Source organism: Empidonax traillii, unplaced genomic scaffold, assembly GCF_003031625.1.
Source record: "Empidonax traillii isolate 1590-97213 ecotype Southwest subspecies unplaced genomic scaffold, ASM303162v1 scaffold1576:size94697, whole genome shotgun sequence".
In the NCBI taxonomy this organism is placed as follows: domain Eukaryota; kingdom Metazoa; phylum Chordata; class Aves; order Passeriformes; family Tyrannidae; genus Empidonax; species Empidonax traillii.
The window spans coordinates 24,461-40,338 of record NW_020956769.1 but is presented as its reverse complement, the minus strand read 5'-3'; the positions used below and the strand labels follow the sequence as shown (position 1 = coordinate 40,338).

The 15,878-nt window shown below is 47.6% G+C and overlaps 1 protein-coding gene across 2 annotated transcripts; it reads right to left on the bottom strand.

The window, feature by feature from the left end:
• Nucleotides 1–588: 588 nt before the first annotated feature.
• BMP10 (bone morphogenetic protein 10) lies at nt 589–7,646 on the bottom strand. 2 transcript variants are annotated; one of them, XM_027907930.1, is made up of 3 exons: nt 7,642–7,646; nt 4,874–5,243; nt 589–1,864 (listed from the first exon to the last, which is right to left on the bottom strand). In XM_027907930.1, the coding sequence occupies exons 2-3, from the start codon at nt 5,205–5,207 to the stop codon at nt 921–923; spliced, it is 1,278 nt and encodes a 425-aa protein (XP_027763731.1). In that variant the 5' UTR covers nt 5,208–5,243; nt 7,642–7,646; the 3' UTR covers nt 589–920. The 2 variants fall into 2 exon arrangements, with proteins under 2 accessions (XP_027763731.1, XP_027763730.1); XM_027907929.1 differs by lacking the exon at nt 7,642–7,646 and having other exon boundaries at nt 4,874–5,449.
• Nucleotides 7,647–15,878: the final 8,232 nt, after the last annotated feature.

Sequence of the window (15,878 nt, the reverse complement as noted above, 5' to 3'; positions counted from 1 at the left end):
CCATTTGACTGGGATTACGTGGCTGTATCATCTGGAATTCACTGCTCCGAGTAGGGGGATGAATTTCTTAGCTGGGATAAGTTTCAAGGACAATTTTAGGTGGTACAACATTCAGGAAATGTTCAGCACCTCTTTCTGCCACTCAAAGCTCTGGCCCTTGGGAGACAAGCTGTGGCCACCACAGCAAAACCTTGGTTTACACAGAGTGGTTTGGGACTAAATCTGCATAGGGGGAATTTCTTGCCATGGCCCACGCCTGGCACTGCTCCTGGGCCCTTTGTTTTCCTGAGAAAGGTGGGAATGGGAACGGTTCCCTTCAGCTCCAGATGCCAAATCTTCCCTGCTAGTTACCTTAAACTGAGACAGGGAAAGGAATAAGAAAAAGGGAAAAAAGTCTAACTCCTTGTTGTGCCTGTGGTGATTCAGAATGATCAGAGACAGAATAAGATCTGCAGAGATTAAATTTAAAAAATGGAGCATGTAAAGGTCTTTATAAAGATTTTGCAGAAAACTGAACAATCTAGATGTGACTGGCCACGGCTCACCTATCTTTAACAGCCCTGCAGATGCCAATGAACATCGAGAAAGTACAAAAATATGCCTTTATTTCTGAGGATTTCAATGTGCCCCTTTGGCACGAAGAGCTCTCCCAAACAATCCAGCCATCTGCTCCGTGCCCTGATGGGAGGAGGGACTCGGTCATCACTCAGACAGCGAGGAACAGCAAGAAGGAAGCAATGGACCAAAATATACAATCCCTGCGCTCGTACGACTTGCCCGTTCCCCAGAACAGGAAGCACACAGTTATCTGTACATGCCTCATTAAATAACCTCATTAAATAGCAAATCCGAAATGTACAAATTTACAGACTGAATCATTAAATACTCCCCCTGTGCCCTCCCCTGTGCCTTCCCTCCTACTATCTGCAGCCACACTCCGAGACCACCATGCCCTCGTATTTGAACTTGTAGGTGACCACCCCTGCATCCAGGTAGAGAATGGAGATGGGGTCGAGTTTGGTGGGCACGCAGCAGGCCTTGGAGGCTTTCTGGGGGTTCTTCAGGTGAACCAAAGTCTTGACTATGGCGTGCTTCGTGGGCGTGACGTGCTCCGTCAGCGGGTAGGAGCACACTCCGTGGCACTCGTAGGCTTCGTACCCGGCCGGGGCGATGATCCAGGAGTCCCAGCCAATCTCCTTGAAGTCGATGTAGAGCGGGGTCTTCTTGCAGTAGTTGCCCTTGGCGTTCCTGCGGATCCGGGCGGTGGAGTCGTAGATGATGTTGGAGCGCATCTGCAGCAGCGCCTCCTCGCCGGGCTGGTCGTGGAAGTGCCCGACCTCCAGCTGCTCCAGGTCCACCAGCTGCTCGTGGTCTATCATCTCGTTCAGTTCTTCCTTCTCCTCCTTCTTGTCGTTGCTCTGGTCGTCGGAGTACACGACCAGCAGGGGCACGTGCTTGGCCTCGGAGTTGATGTCGATGTCGAGTTTCCCCTCCCCGTCCCGCTCCTCCCCTTCCCTGCTCTCGATGTGAACTTCCAGCCGGTGCGTGGTCAGCCCGGCCCTCCTCCAGCGCCGGATGGCCTCGGTGACCTCAAAGCTCTCCCACTCGCCACTGGTGCCGTAGACGTGCCGGGATGCCAGGGCCATCAGCTTCGGCCCTTCCCCTGCCCCGCCGGGGACGTTCTCCAGCACCTCAAAAATGGTGACCTTCCTGTCCAGCCCCTCGTAGAGCATCTGGTCCCTCTCCACCAGGGTGTAGAGCCTCAGCTCGGCCATGGTGATCTCCTCGTGGTGAGGGATGGAGACGTTGAAGAGGAGCGGGTATTTACGGGTCCCTGTGACACCAGTAGGGTGGGAATCCAAGTCTGGAAGGGACAAAGATCAGAGAGTTTAGAAGGATGTCAGTACATCCAGAAACATCCCACATGTTTGCCATCCCTTGGTTTCAGCTGAACAGCTCCAGGAAAGTGATGTTGTGTTTTTTTTTTTTTTTTTTTTTTTTTCCCAGCACTTCCCTAAACTGTACTTGGAAAAAAAGGCCAACTTTATTTGTGATGTCAAAGAACAGCAAGATCCCAGAGATGCTAACAGACCATAAACCTGGATTTAGAGATTCTCCTTTTACCCTCAGCCCTTCCAAGGACTTCCTTCCCAACTGGAAGGGTCACATATTGAAAATGTGTGGCATAATGCTGAAATACAAACCACTCTTAGGTTGCTGCACAGCAATTATTTAATAAATGAGGAAAAATCTCTTCAGTGTAAGAGGAAGGGAGGACTGGAGTGAATATGAGAAGTATAAGCTACAAGAATCTGTGTCTGCTCGGTGTTTCTGAGCTAACAGGTATTCCCTGCTGCTCAGACATCCCTCAGACACTGCAAAGCCCAAGCACTGGTGGAGGAGAAGTTGCTCTGAGAGATGTAAAGGCTCCTGGTTGGGAGGAGCAGGTGGTGAACCCCCAGTGTGACCCTCTGGAGCATCAGTCCTGCCACCGACCCAGTGGGCTCCAGGGGAGCAGTCCAACAGGGCACTCAGCCAGGCCCTAAGGGCAGCTTTAGTTGATAAAACATGTAAGAAGTGCAATATCTGCCTGTCCTGTCTGTGCCTGGTGCATTTCTGCCCCAGTGCAGGGAGCGGCTCCCTGGGGGGATTCGCTGCTTCCCCAGAAATCACACCAGGACACAGAGACTGTCATTTCTGCAGAGGCAAACTACTTGTGACCTGTCACTCTCTTCACCTCTGGCTACTCCATTTTTCATATGCTTGTAGAAAACTGACACTGATAAAGCTGCAGGTACTGGCCACGCTCCACCGGTGCACTTAGGCAAGCAGGGACTTGTCCTGCTTAATTCCAGTTTTGAGAGGCTTTGAGGCACCTGCCTTTTCACTTTTTAATTTTTTTTTTTCCATTCTACATTTTCATCTGTTAGCAACTAAAAAAAATGAGGGCTGATTCTGCTTCCATTTCCCTGCATGTCAGTTGGTGGGGAACAGTGTCGGGGTAGGAGCAGACTGGGGGCTAAAGGCAACGTTATCCAAGCTGAGCTGTGAATCTCCGTACTGGAAGTAATCTTTGGGGGTTTCCTAGACCTCAATATGCTAAAACAAGGCCTCCAAATGAAGCCAGGGTGGGGAAATGCCACTTGATCATATGGGAGATGAGCACAAGGAATTCACCAGGAGGAAGGGGAAGGCCACACCATGTGCAAGGAGCTGAGTGAGCCTTAGCAGGGCAGGACAGATGGTCCTTTCCAAGCCAGGTTGTGGCTCTGCTCTTCAGCTAGAAAGTCCACAGGGTGAAAGATCTCCTGCTGTTCCCACTACACCCCTAGGAGGGTCAGGAAGGAAGATTTGGAGTCCGCAGGAAAATAAAATTTTCCCTTAGGGCTTTTAATCAGGTATTGAGAACTGATTACAGTCTCATTTACCACATTATGGTCCATGGTTTAAGACAAAGAGTTAATTCCAGCCATGCAGCCTGTTATATTTCTATAAGAAAGGATTTGATGGAAAAGCATGAAACTACCATTGCTGCCAATTTTCAATAGGAAAGGAAACAACAAAAAATGTCATGGCCTGTTCCTCCTGTCCTTACCACCCCAAATAATGAATTCCTCTATCAAAAGAGCTCTTTAACATGAAGTGGATGGTTCTCAGTTACACAGACTGTGAGGACACGCAGCAAACTTCTCCTGCATAGCCCTTGAACCGTGTGTAGTTTTGCAGCTGCGTTAACATCAGCAGCCTGCCTGGTTTGGATGGGAAGAGGGGAGAGAAACGCTGCAATGGCAGAAGTTCAGGCCAAATTTCCCCCACCTGGTGCAGAACTTCTGCAGTGATGAAACACCACCTGCAGTGCTGCCAGAGGTCAGCCCGTGCCATTTCGGTGCTGCAAACCTGCATTTTGCTTTTGCAGGTGGAATGATTTCAGGTTTATGCCACTAAACTATTTTTCTCCACCATATTGTGCTTGGCATTTTTTTTTTTTTAATCCCATTAATTTTTTTCTGAGCAGTGCAAACTGAGAAGAGAGCAACCCCCATCCCGTGGGTGCATCAAGTGGAGCAATGGGAATTTGGAATTGGTTAGTTGAAAAAACATTTTTAACATCAAGCCTGTGTTGCTGTAAAAAGGCAGTGTCAAAATACTGATTGTTAGTACTGAAGAATTATCTCGTCCTTGTTGATCTGTGAGGGAGCGATGAAGGAAAACAGAGAGGGAATGATGAAGGGAAAACATACAGGGGAATGACAATCAGGCTTCTTCAGATTCTGTTTGGTTGGTTGGTTGGTTGGTTGTTTTTATTAGGGAATACTTTGGTCCTCCAAAATAAAGCCTAAGGGTTATCCAAAATTCCACTTCCCATGTTTCTATGTATCTACTGGACTGTGCTCCAATGCCAAGGGAAGAAACCTTTACAAACACCCCAGGGATCAACAGTGAGGGGATATTAACAGAGAATCCATTTGGTCAAGCTGATAATACGAAAATATTGCACCCCTGAACAGTGTGTAAAAACATCTCTTGCCCTCATTCCAAATATCCCTGAAGGTACCCATTTGAAAAATTAACCAGGTAATTGCAAACGATGTGTCATTATGGGGATAATGATGCATCAAAACTGTATGTGGTGCTGCCCAAATATTAAAGGCATATTTTCCCCTGAAACCTTGCAGTCTCCAGAGCGAAGGACAAGGGATCTGTCCCACAGGATGTGGCACACCCAGTGTCAGCTGCTGATTTCCAAGACCATCCTCACCTAAAGGCCTTTTTCTCCAGCTCAGCTCACGCTCAGTGGCTGCTCAAGACATTCCCCTCTGGCTCTAAAGACGCTCATTTCTATCCTCTTCTCCCAGCCATGCACATTTCTTACCTTCATTTTTGAAGCTCCTGATGATGTTTGCGGAAGGCATCGATGTCCTGTCGGTGGCAAACCGGTTGTACAGCTCTAGCATGTACTCTGGCGGGTCCACCTTGGCCGACTCGTGCAGGGGAATGTCAGAGAGGTTCAAGGTCTTCAAGAACTCGTTCTTCATATTCTGGAGCAGCGTGTTGAAATCAACCCCGTCCTGCTCGGAGAGGATCTCGTCGAAAAGAGGCGCGTCTTCCTCCAGGGAGGAGTGCTCCAGGCTCAGGATGGGACTGCAGGCAGCCAGGTGAACCAGGAGGGAGAGGACAGCCCAGAGCTGGAGCGCTATGGAACCCATGGCTTCGCTCGAGCCTCCAACCCCAACGGGCTCTGGCTCTCGGGAGGGCTAAGTGGCCGTTTTATCCCCTGGGTCGTACGCGGCTCGTGTCACACAGACATGACAAGTTTGGAAGCTCTTGTCTTGGAACTTGTGATCCGTCCTGCCTGTCTCCCCCTTCCCCCTCCCCAAGACCAGGGCCCGGTAATTGGATCTGACTTGCTCCCTGCTATGGCCGCCTTGCCTCCCTTATCTCGGGCAGCGTGAGCTGCTCACCAGATTTGTTGCTATCTCGCAATCCCCTCTGCCTTAATGAGCGTTTTGTAAACATTCTGCGCAGGACACTCAGAGATAGGACAAGTTTCTCCTCGGAGGGGAACTGCCCTTTCTCTCTCCCTCCTGGTAGCCGATTTCCTGGGCCGAGCGCGAACGGCTCTGCCCCGCGCGGATCCCGATGAATTCCGTGGAGCCTCCATTTCCCACCACGGGCAAACAACAGCTCCCTCAAGGTAACACCCCTGCCCTTGGCCAAACTATTTTAGAGCCAAGCCTTTATGGTACCCTGACAAAGGAATTTCCTTGGGAAAAGTTCCGTTCTGGGCTTGTCCAGCGCAAAGCCCGGGACAAGAAGTCTCAGTTCACCCACAACACCAGAGTCACGAGGATGGGGAGCAGCACTTGAGCTCAAGATGAGCAAGGGGAATGACATCCTGCAAGGAGCAGGGAGTTGGACTTGATGTTCCTTATGGGCCCCTTCCAACTTGAGGTATTCTATGATTCTTATGACCGGGGTATTCACAGACGATTCAGAAAATCTGCATTTCCCTCTTAATCACATATTTGTGACTTGGCAAGTTACAGTTTATCCTCAGTCAGTGTTAAAAACACACAGAGGCCAACAGACAACTCGGATTTCTGCTCCACACCAACCCAAACAGCTCAGAGACACAACGTGGGGAACGTGGAAATGATTTTGCAAAAAGCAGGTGCTGGAATTTCCATGGCCACATGCAGAAACACGTGGCTACAACTTTATGCTTTAGTGTGTAAATACCCACAAACCATGAGCATTGTGCATGCAAAGACAGCTCTGGTTCATACACATTGTTCACTTAAACCTGCCTGTTCCTCACAGGCTTTTCCCAAGTGCCCTCGTTTTGGCAGCACGGTCGGAGCTCAGCTCCTGTCCCCGAGGGGTTCAGCACTCGAGATAAAGAGGAATTTCTGCCCCTGCTGCAGAGTTTCCCCTTCCAAGCACTAAAAACTTCACCCAAACCACCGACCTGCTGGGTTTTCTGGACTCTGCTTTTTGTCTGAGCACATCCATTGATTTGCTACCCCGTCTCTGCAGCCTTCCCCTTTCTTCATCAACCCAAATCTAACACTGGCAAAATGGCCATAAATCCAACTCACAATTACAGTCAGGTCATGCCTGGTGTTAAATTAATACTGGTTTAAATTAATAGTGTATTTTTTATTAAATATCAATGTAATAAATTATACTACAAAAATGATGGAATAATTAGATAATAAAGATATAAATATATATAAGTGATGTAAAAATACATAAAATAAATGAAATAAGCAAAATAAATATAAAATAAAGGTATAGTAAAGATATAGGATAGAATAAATAAAAATAAATGTAGAATAAATATATATATATAAAATAATATAAATTAATAAATAAAACAAATATCTTTGTTAAAATCACGTGCAGTGTTGGTGTCATGGAGCCAGACATTGCCACGGCATTTTAACCTCATTAAAAATTAAATAAAAAAGAATATAATTAAAAACATAACGAAATTATTATCTCTGTGACAATCACGTGCAGTGCTGATGTCATGGAGCCAGACTTTGTCATGGCACTTTAACCTTTTCCTCCTCTGAACATGGGGAACCTGACAATAGAAGCCAAGTGTGTTTATCAAGGTCCCTGCTGTTGCTATGCCACACTGCAAGTAGATATTTGAGCTCAGCAAGATGAATTTAGACCTCCTTGTGATGTTTGTGGTCACCTGTGCAAGTTTATCTATAAATCCTCTGCAGCCTCATCAAAGACCCATCTCTGGATATCGTGGCTTTCCAGAGCTAAGAATGGAAAACTCTGGGAAATTTTGGAGCAGTTTGGGTGATTTTTGTTAATTAACTTTGAGAGAAAAGTGCAGTCCTCTTTTTGGTGGAGATTCCTCACCCAGGTGAGGGCTTTGCTGCCAGAGGAAGTGAGATCAACATCAATAACCCTGAGAACAGACTCTGCCTTAACTCTTTGATGCAGCACAACAGTGGCTCCTGTAAAGGGAATTCTTTGGGATGGGTTCAGCCAGGAGGTTCATCCTGAGAGTGATGCCACCTGCAGAAATGATTTCCCTCTTAGTGTTCAAACATCTCTTCAGAAATGCAGCGATTTGATGGAACTGTGCAGATGGCATTAAACTGCAGAATGCAGCACATTGGAAGAGCTGCTGCACCGGGGTCTGTGGTGCTGCAGGGCTCCTTCCCGAGGGGTTGGGGTTTTCTGTGACATTCAGAGCTGAAGGGCTTGACTTTAAAAGGGTTTCCTCAGCAGGTTTTTAGCTGGGTCTCCTCTCTCACTGGGAACACTTTGGCTTTTTTGGGGACTGCACTCCATCAGACACCGAGAGAAATTCTTCCCCCTGTTACTCTGTTAGTGCAGATGAACAGTTCTAGAGGCAGGGGAGATTTCCTATGTTCTCTCCCATTTCCCAGGAATTAAAACTTAGCCTGTTGTGCAATCCTGGATCCCTGGGTTTGCAGCAATGACAGAAGCAGCTCTGACACCAGAAGCTGCCTGGGACTCCCCGGGCCCTGCTCAGCCCAGACACATTTCCTGCGAATCTGTAACTTCACACCCTGCAGATATAACCATGTAAAGTAAAAAACAGTGTGAGCACAGTGCTCTGACATCGATTCCCTAACCCCCAAGTGTGTCATCCTGCTGCAGTGCCTCGTTAGGAATGATTCCTGCTCAGACATTCCAAGTGCCTTTGCATTTCCGCTGTCATTTTGATAACCCCCTGAACAATAGCAGAGGGCAGGGTTATCCACAAACCAGCTTCTGCTGCTTTTCCTGACTTATTCCATTTAGACTCTGCTGGGGATGTGCCAGATGAGGAATACCCAGAGAGAACATCTGATATAGAGGCAGCTTCCAGCCTCCTTGGGCTGCAGGCTGATGGATTCAACAAGTACGTAATCATTTTTTTCTGAATTAAATTGTTTAACACAGGGGATTTATTTCATGTCACCAAAAGGAAGAGGTTTGTCCTTCTTTTTTCCCACATGCACTGCAATTTCCATGCACAAAAAGCATCCTAGAGAGGAATTGCTCTCAAAAACATCTATGCTGAGTAGATTACCTGAGGTAGCTGGGGAGGGAACATTAATAAGCATCACTTGTTAATCCTCCTTAAATCTGTGGCATAAACAATGACCCAGTTTCATTAGCAATATGTGGTGCATCAGTCACAGAATCCCAGAACATGCTGAGCTGGAAGGGACCCACAGGGATCACCAACTCCAACCCTGCACAGGTCCATCCCTGAGAGTCATCAGGCAGGCTGAGCTACAGAAAGGCCTCTTGGCCCTCACTCCTGGGAAGCTGGTGCCCATCTCTACAGTTAATTTGCAGTGGTACATGAGAAAGTGCAGCTGCTGAAAGCCCAGGGCTCTGCACTGAACCCTCCAGTGCTGGGGAGCAGCCCCCAGCACACCCAGCTCTGGGGAATTCGCGCTTTGCTCTTCCTTGGAGGTGACACTGCGGGCTGGAAATGCTCCCTTCTTGTGCCACAGTAAGAACTGGAGGGGAAAATCACCCCTGGGAGCAAAGGGAAGCCTTTCCCTCCCCCAGGGCTCAGCAGGGAGGGCAGGAACACACGCGTGGCCGAGGCTCAGCGGGAACAGCGTGTTTGTCCAAAGGGTCAGTCCCGAAGATTGTGGGGCTCCAAAATAGCCCCTAATCTCGGGCACCCCCCCAACTTCCTCCCAGCTGATGCCCCCAGGGCTGCTCCTGTCAAGAGGCAGCAGGAGAGCCGGGCTGGAGCAGGAATGTGCGAGGCAGGAGCGGTGCTGAAAGGCTGGGAAGCGAGGCTGGGCTGTGCCGAGTGTCAAGGTCGAGGACAGGCGAGACCCCAGGGGTGTGATGCTCCTCGGGGGAGAAGGAATGTGAAGTGTTTCTGAAGCCTCCTCAGCCTGGTTTTGGGATGTGAAGTGTTTCTGAAGCCTCCTCAGCCTCAGGTTTTGGGGATGGAGGGACACCTGCTCCCACCCACGCGCTCCAATGTTGGATCAGCCCGGGACGTGGAGCCTTTTCTGGGGAAAGACATTGATGTTTGCTTAAAAAACAATTAATGTTTGTGTCCTGGGCTTGCTGGAAATGAACATTTCCTCAGGGAATGCAAAGCAACTTTTCCACTTGGTCACATGATGTCACATCTAATTTCCCCACATGGAAACTCAGGTGGATTTGGGTTCAGCAGCCCATACCTTAACAAATTATTTAAGACATTTAAATTGCATTGCTATTATACATTAGGGTTTTCTTTAAAATGTGAAAAAAGTGTTTCTTTGTTTCCAACTTTTTTTTTTTTCCTTTTTCTCTCTAATTTCTTTAATGGAATCTCTTGAAAAAGTCTCTCAGAAAACACCACCAAGCAAACCCACAGAGATTAGTTTCAGTAGAGGGAAACAGAGTTGTTCTTGGATTAAATACAGAAGCATTACTTGAAGGAAAATATTCCTTTGAGTTCCTCTTTTTTTTTTTTTCTTTTTAGTATTTGAAGCTAGATATTTGATGAAAAAAATTTCAATAAATAATATATTGGAGGGGGAGAGGATATTAAAATTTTGTTTGTTCCTGCTTGGATATGAATATAAAAATCACAGGTAAAACTGTGGCTGGGCTGTGGAGGTAAAAACGTTTCATTTCAGATTTCAAAAGGGAAGGACTCACATCCACTTGCAGTTTTTGGGGGATAGAACTTCATTCTGCAATTCTAAATCCCCACATTTAGGGCAGGTGAGAGAGAAAATCTAAGAAGCATCAAGCACTTCCCCTATCTTGTGATCTCAAAGAGCTTTGCAATTTTAATTTCAGCTTTATGTCCACTTGTGTCAGCAGCACAATAATAGATGATAAATAAATCCTGTCCCCCCAAAAACATGAACTGCATGTGATGAGACCCCCAAGATGGCAAAGGGGCATAAAATTTATGAAATTCCTTGTCCAAGGAAGCAGAGGACATGGACAGCCTATCCCACCCTGCTCCTGCAAGGAATTTGCTCCACAGCACAGGGGAACTGCACTGGTTTCTGGACTAAAACCTTTGAGAAATCTCCAAAAAAGCCACCACACTCCCCCCCCACGAGGGTTTTTGGCCATCAGTCATGGAGCACTAATAAAGAACAGGGTGTGTTTAGTGGGAGAACAGGAGTGACTTTGGTGACGTTAATCAGGACTGAAAACCACTGGGATCAGCTGGAAAAAAAAACAAACTCCACTGCCCAGTGTAAGGAGGTGTAAGACACATCCCTGCCACAGCATTTGGATTCAGACTGAATCAACAGCAAGGCAGCTTGTTGAGAAACTTTGAAAATTCATTCTGGGCAAACCCAAAATCCTCTTTGAGAGCCGTGGAAAAGCAGGATTTTGGGTTCCAGGACACCCCAGGCACGCACGAGCTTTCAGGGAGGTGGGAGGTGGATCCGAGGGAACGTGCTCCAGCAACCACCACGGCATGTGACTTGAGGTTTTCCAAAATGCAGGGATGAAATTATTACAAAAATGCCCCCCACCGGTCCCTGTCAGGAGGTGGCTCTGGCATGAGGTAACTGCTGGGTGTGATATGGGAGATAAGGAAGAGTGTGACAGTGACAGTGTGATGAGCTTGCGAGGGAATAACTAAAATTAGTTTCCATTCCTGCATCTGCCCCAGCCCTTATTCCCGTATGCCTCAATTCCTGGCTGCTCTGGATTCCCTTCCCATAAATGGGCTGTTCCCCCTGGCTCCATTCGGGCTTGGATGTCCCTGGAAAATGGGAAGATGCTGTTTCATGGAAGAGTCGGGGGAGAGGAGTGAGAAACGTGTTACAGCCTGTGTGAGCAAGGAAAAGGAAAGAGGGGGAAGGAGGGAAGTCACTGGGCAGCCACAAGGGCAGGGAATTGCTTGAGCTGTGTGACACCAGTGGCGTTACATGGGAAGCCCCCAGGGCACGTCTTCCCCAGCTATTGCCAGGCAAGGGAAGGGGATGGGGCTCCCACTGACCAGCAGGGCACACACAAAGCACCTGCACTGCCTCTGGAAATTCCCTTTCCTCTCTCCTCTTTTCCTCCTGAGGTGACAAAAGGCCCCAGGAAGGGAGTCCACCCGTGTGGCACCAGCACAGCCCGGGCTCAGCGCGGGGCAGTGGCCACACAGATAAATAAGGATAAGCTGAGATTTATCAAGGCAGTGCAAAGCCTGAGGAACTGAAACAGAAAGAAAAGAGCTGGAAAAAGCTGGACATGGCCTTGCTGTCACTGTCCTGTCAGTCACAGGCAGCAAATTCTCCGCAGACTTGTTGTTCCTGGGGCTCCCAGCTCCCTGTGGGCTCACTCCTTGAGCAGATGTTTGGGAGAGCTGCCGGTTCCTAGTGGGATTGGGTGGGATTTGCACTTAATTGGGGAATTTTTCGCACACATTAATGTTCACAGCCCAGTCCTGCAGTCAGAGGGTGATACACAGGGAATTCTTAGATCCTTACACGAGACAGTCAAAGCAAATCCTTCGGTGTCTCACGTTCCAGCATTGAACCTGCCCCTTTTCCTGCTCAACCTCAAAGGGAACAAACACAGGCAATAAAGAAAACCCACATATTTCCAGGGACAGTAATTTTATTTATATATTTGCTTGTATCATTCATGGGATAGGAGTTATCTCAGGAAATCTATTGATCTGTGTCCCCTCCTATGAGTTCAGGATATGTCTCCATGTGGATGGAGGCTCTAACTGACATTAAAAGGTCATGCAAAATGTAATACTCTTAAAGGTCACACAGTTTATTAATTCAGTCCTGAACTAACTCAAACCTGGTGGGACATGATCAAAAATAAATCAGTTCCTATTTGAGACCTTCAGACAGAAAGTGGGAGCAGTGCAGGGCTAATGAACAGAGAGGAGGAGCTGTTTAATCCCAGGAGTTTGCACTCCACAGGCTTCTTATCACGCTCCCTCCACAGAACAGTTGGACAGAAAAAGGTCAAGAGAAAGTTTTAATTTTACATTTTTGAAATTCCTTCTCTCATCATGCAGTTATTTGGTGGTGCTTTGGCATTCATGTGGGTGTTAAACTCCAGGGAACTCTCCGAGCAGCCCCAGTGTCACTGACAAAAACAAGACAACCACACAAAACCTCCCTGAAACCTCCAAAACTGCTCCCCTTTCCTTGTCAGTCCAAGCAGGCTGTTTGAGGAATACCATCCCTTTTCCTGAATGAGAACTCCACTTAAATGGTCCCAACAGCCCCCAAATGAACAAAGTCCTTGGGAACGATTCCTAAACGTACCTTGTCCTTGGGTTTGAGAACCTTGGGTTTTGAGATTCCTAATCTCCAACAATAGGGAAAAAAACGGGCTCTGGCCACCAGAAACTATTTTGCTGACAATTTTGATTAATAACTTGAAATTATTTAACTGACAGTTTGAGAACTAAGCAGAGGTGGAATATTTTCTGGCAGCTTTTTGTCGATATCCCAGCACGAGATATTAATTACAAAGTCAACAGTTTGTAAGCACACCAACAAAGCACGAGGATAAATTAGACAAGCCTGGCTAATATTTGCTCTGTTTATTTGATGTTAGGGCTGGAATCAGAAAGGGAAAGCAGCTTGTGTGTAACAGTAGGAAAGATTGATTCAGTAAGAAGTACTTTTTAAGTGCAGCCTGAAAAGTGCAAAGATGAAAATGTATTACATTCCAGCCTCTGTAACTCGAAGCCTGGAATTATACTGGGTAAATTAAGGTTGTCAGCAGCCTCTCTCTCTCTCTTTTGAAGGCCATGCAGCTGAATATCAAATTTTGTCTTTTCTATGCCTTTTTAAGGGAAACTGTCTCTAATGTCTCATTAATTCTGGCTTCAATTGCAGCAAAAATTCCAAATAAAGCCTTGTTCCTCTTTGTCTGGCTTCTGCAACTTCACGTTTTGGGATGCTCAGAATGCTTGTGCATGACCAAGGGATCTGATCAAACACTTGCCAGTGCCTCAGTTCACAGGGCAACTGCTGAACCCTCACCTGGAAAAGTCTTGCATCTGTCCAAGACCAACAAAGTGAAGGACTAATCGCTCTCCAAATTTAATGGGTGCCCAAAGATGTGACTTTGTCTTGACAGCTTTTAGGAAACTGCTCCCAAGAGGCAGGGAAAATGAGGGTCCATGGGCAACAGCTCCGTGCAAATGTCTTCACGGCAGGAAAACTACCTCGTGGCTGCACGGATTGTTTGGGGATTAACTGTCCCATCAGTGTGAGACCATTTTAGTGGCCTCTGGATACAGAGACTCCTCTCTCTCAGGCACTTTTTATACTGTATTAACACTTGTGAGGCTCAGGATCGTGAAAACACCTTTTAACTGGAGATTTTTTTTAAATCCATCTCCCGCTTTTCAGACTCTGGTTGTGCAAGATCTACCACTGCTCTGTTGAGCTGTGCCGATCTCCTCAGCTGTTTAAGACGTACACAAACGCTCCCAACCCCTCTGGTACCCCCTCATTTTTAATTAGGAACACCCCACAGTTGGGGTTGGGGCTTGGGGGGAGCCCGTGACGTGCTTTAGATCACTCTGCACACCCTCGTTGTCCCCGGAGCAGCCCGGCAGGTCGGAGTGTCCCCTGAGGCGCCGATGGCAGCTTATCACATGGAGAGCAGGGAACGAGCCCCTGGCAGGGCTGGTGTTAAAGGGCTCCACTTATCTGGGCTGAGTGGCAGAGCCCTGGCTCTCAGTATGTTCATCTCAGATTGTTCACCCCGGGACGGGGCTCAGGGTGCTGTCAAACACCTCCCGTGGGCTCAGGGCACAGCGCGGAGTTTCTTTAGGTGAAAGCAGCCTCTGCTTCCCGTCACGGTGGGGGGAAAAAGGGGACTGGCCACCCCTGTGGGCTCGAACCCCGATGTTCTGAGTTTAAACAGATTTTTAAAGGCCCATCTGTCCAGCGGGAGGAAGGACAAACTCCCCAGCAGCTGCCTCGGGGTGTGTGTGGGGAGGAGGATGCTCCGTGTCCCACCTGGACAAGGCAGGATTTACAGCCTGCAGAGTGATAAAGGTCTTCACTCCCTTTATAGTCTGGGCTGTCCTGGAAGCCCCCTGAACCACAAGAACCTCCTCAGAAAATCTCACTGTACTTCCTCACCCCCTCCCCACTCCACCCCCCCAACCTCCTTTATATATTTATTTTGAAGGTTGGACTCGATGATCTTGGGGATCTCCTCCAACCTTAATGATTATATGATTAAACCTTAACGATTTTATGATTGTCTCCCCACATCAACTCTCATCCCAGGACTGGCCATTACAAAGGGATTGTTTAAGGGAGTTTTCTCCTCTCTCAGCACAGCCACAGAAGGATCAACTTTATGCTACATTTGCTTTTCTACCAGACAAGAAATGGCCAGAGCAACCTGAGGTTCGGCAGCTCTGAATCACCTTCCTCTCTTTGCACACACCCTCAGGAAATTAAATAAAGTGGGAACTGCCCAGCCATAGCAGTTTGGCTGCCTCTTACTGAGCTGAGAGAAAGGGCAAAGAAAAGGACTTGGAAGTGTGAGAGGGACTCTAAACCCAGCAGAGGATGTGGCCATGACCGGCAGGACCTGCCTGCAACAGAGACCTGGCCACGGAATTCCAGCCGGTTTTCCAGCCCCTTTGCCCCTGCTGTCCTCCAAAAAACCCACATCCAAAGCCACACCACCCCTGTGTGGGTTCTTCACTCCCGAGGAAGGAGCCTGGCTGAGCAGGACTGGGCAGGGGCAGAGGCAGAGGAGGCTGCTTGGATTTCCCTTGGTGGCAACAGGGTGGTGATGAGGAGAGATAATGTCTTAATATATAATGGAATATATACATACACATATGTATTAGAGAGAAAAACTAAAAATATTAAGGCATCAAAAATGAATTTAGTTAATCACCAAGAGGGGAATAATGACGTGAAAATAAACGTTACACTGGTTTAGAAATCTGAAAGAAAGAATTGTAATCCCCTGTATCCTGAGTCAGCTTTTTTTTTTTTTTTTGGGGGGGGGTGGAACAGAAAATAACAGGGATTAATAACAGGGATTAATCGTATTTTATTTTTTATTTATGTTTTGCCCCTAACCGGAGCCTTTACCAGCCTAATGACAGCAAGATCCCGACTGCGGTAAGAAAACCTCACGTTGAGGTTGCTGTAACAATTTGCCATCTAGTGGTCAGCGGGAATCTCATTCCTGCTTGGCTCGAGCAGAGAGAAATGTGTCCACCAGGATTGGGTTGTGTTCCTTGGAAATCTGGCCAAGGCATTCACTTAGCTTAAAAAAAAATAACCCAGCTCACCTCCTAATAATTTATAATCTGAGTATTTGCAGTTCAGGCACCTTGAGGCAAACTGAACTGAGGAATGCTCCCTCCTCTCCTCTTCCTGTAAGAGAAAATTCACCAGTGT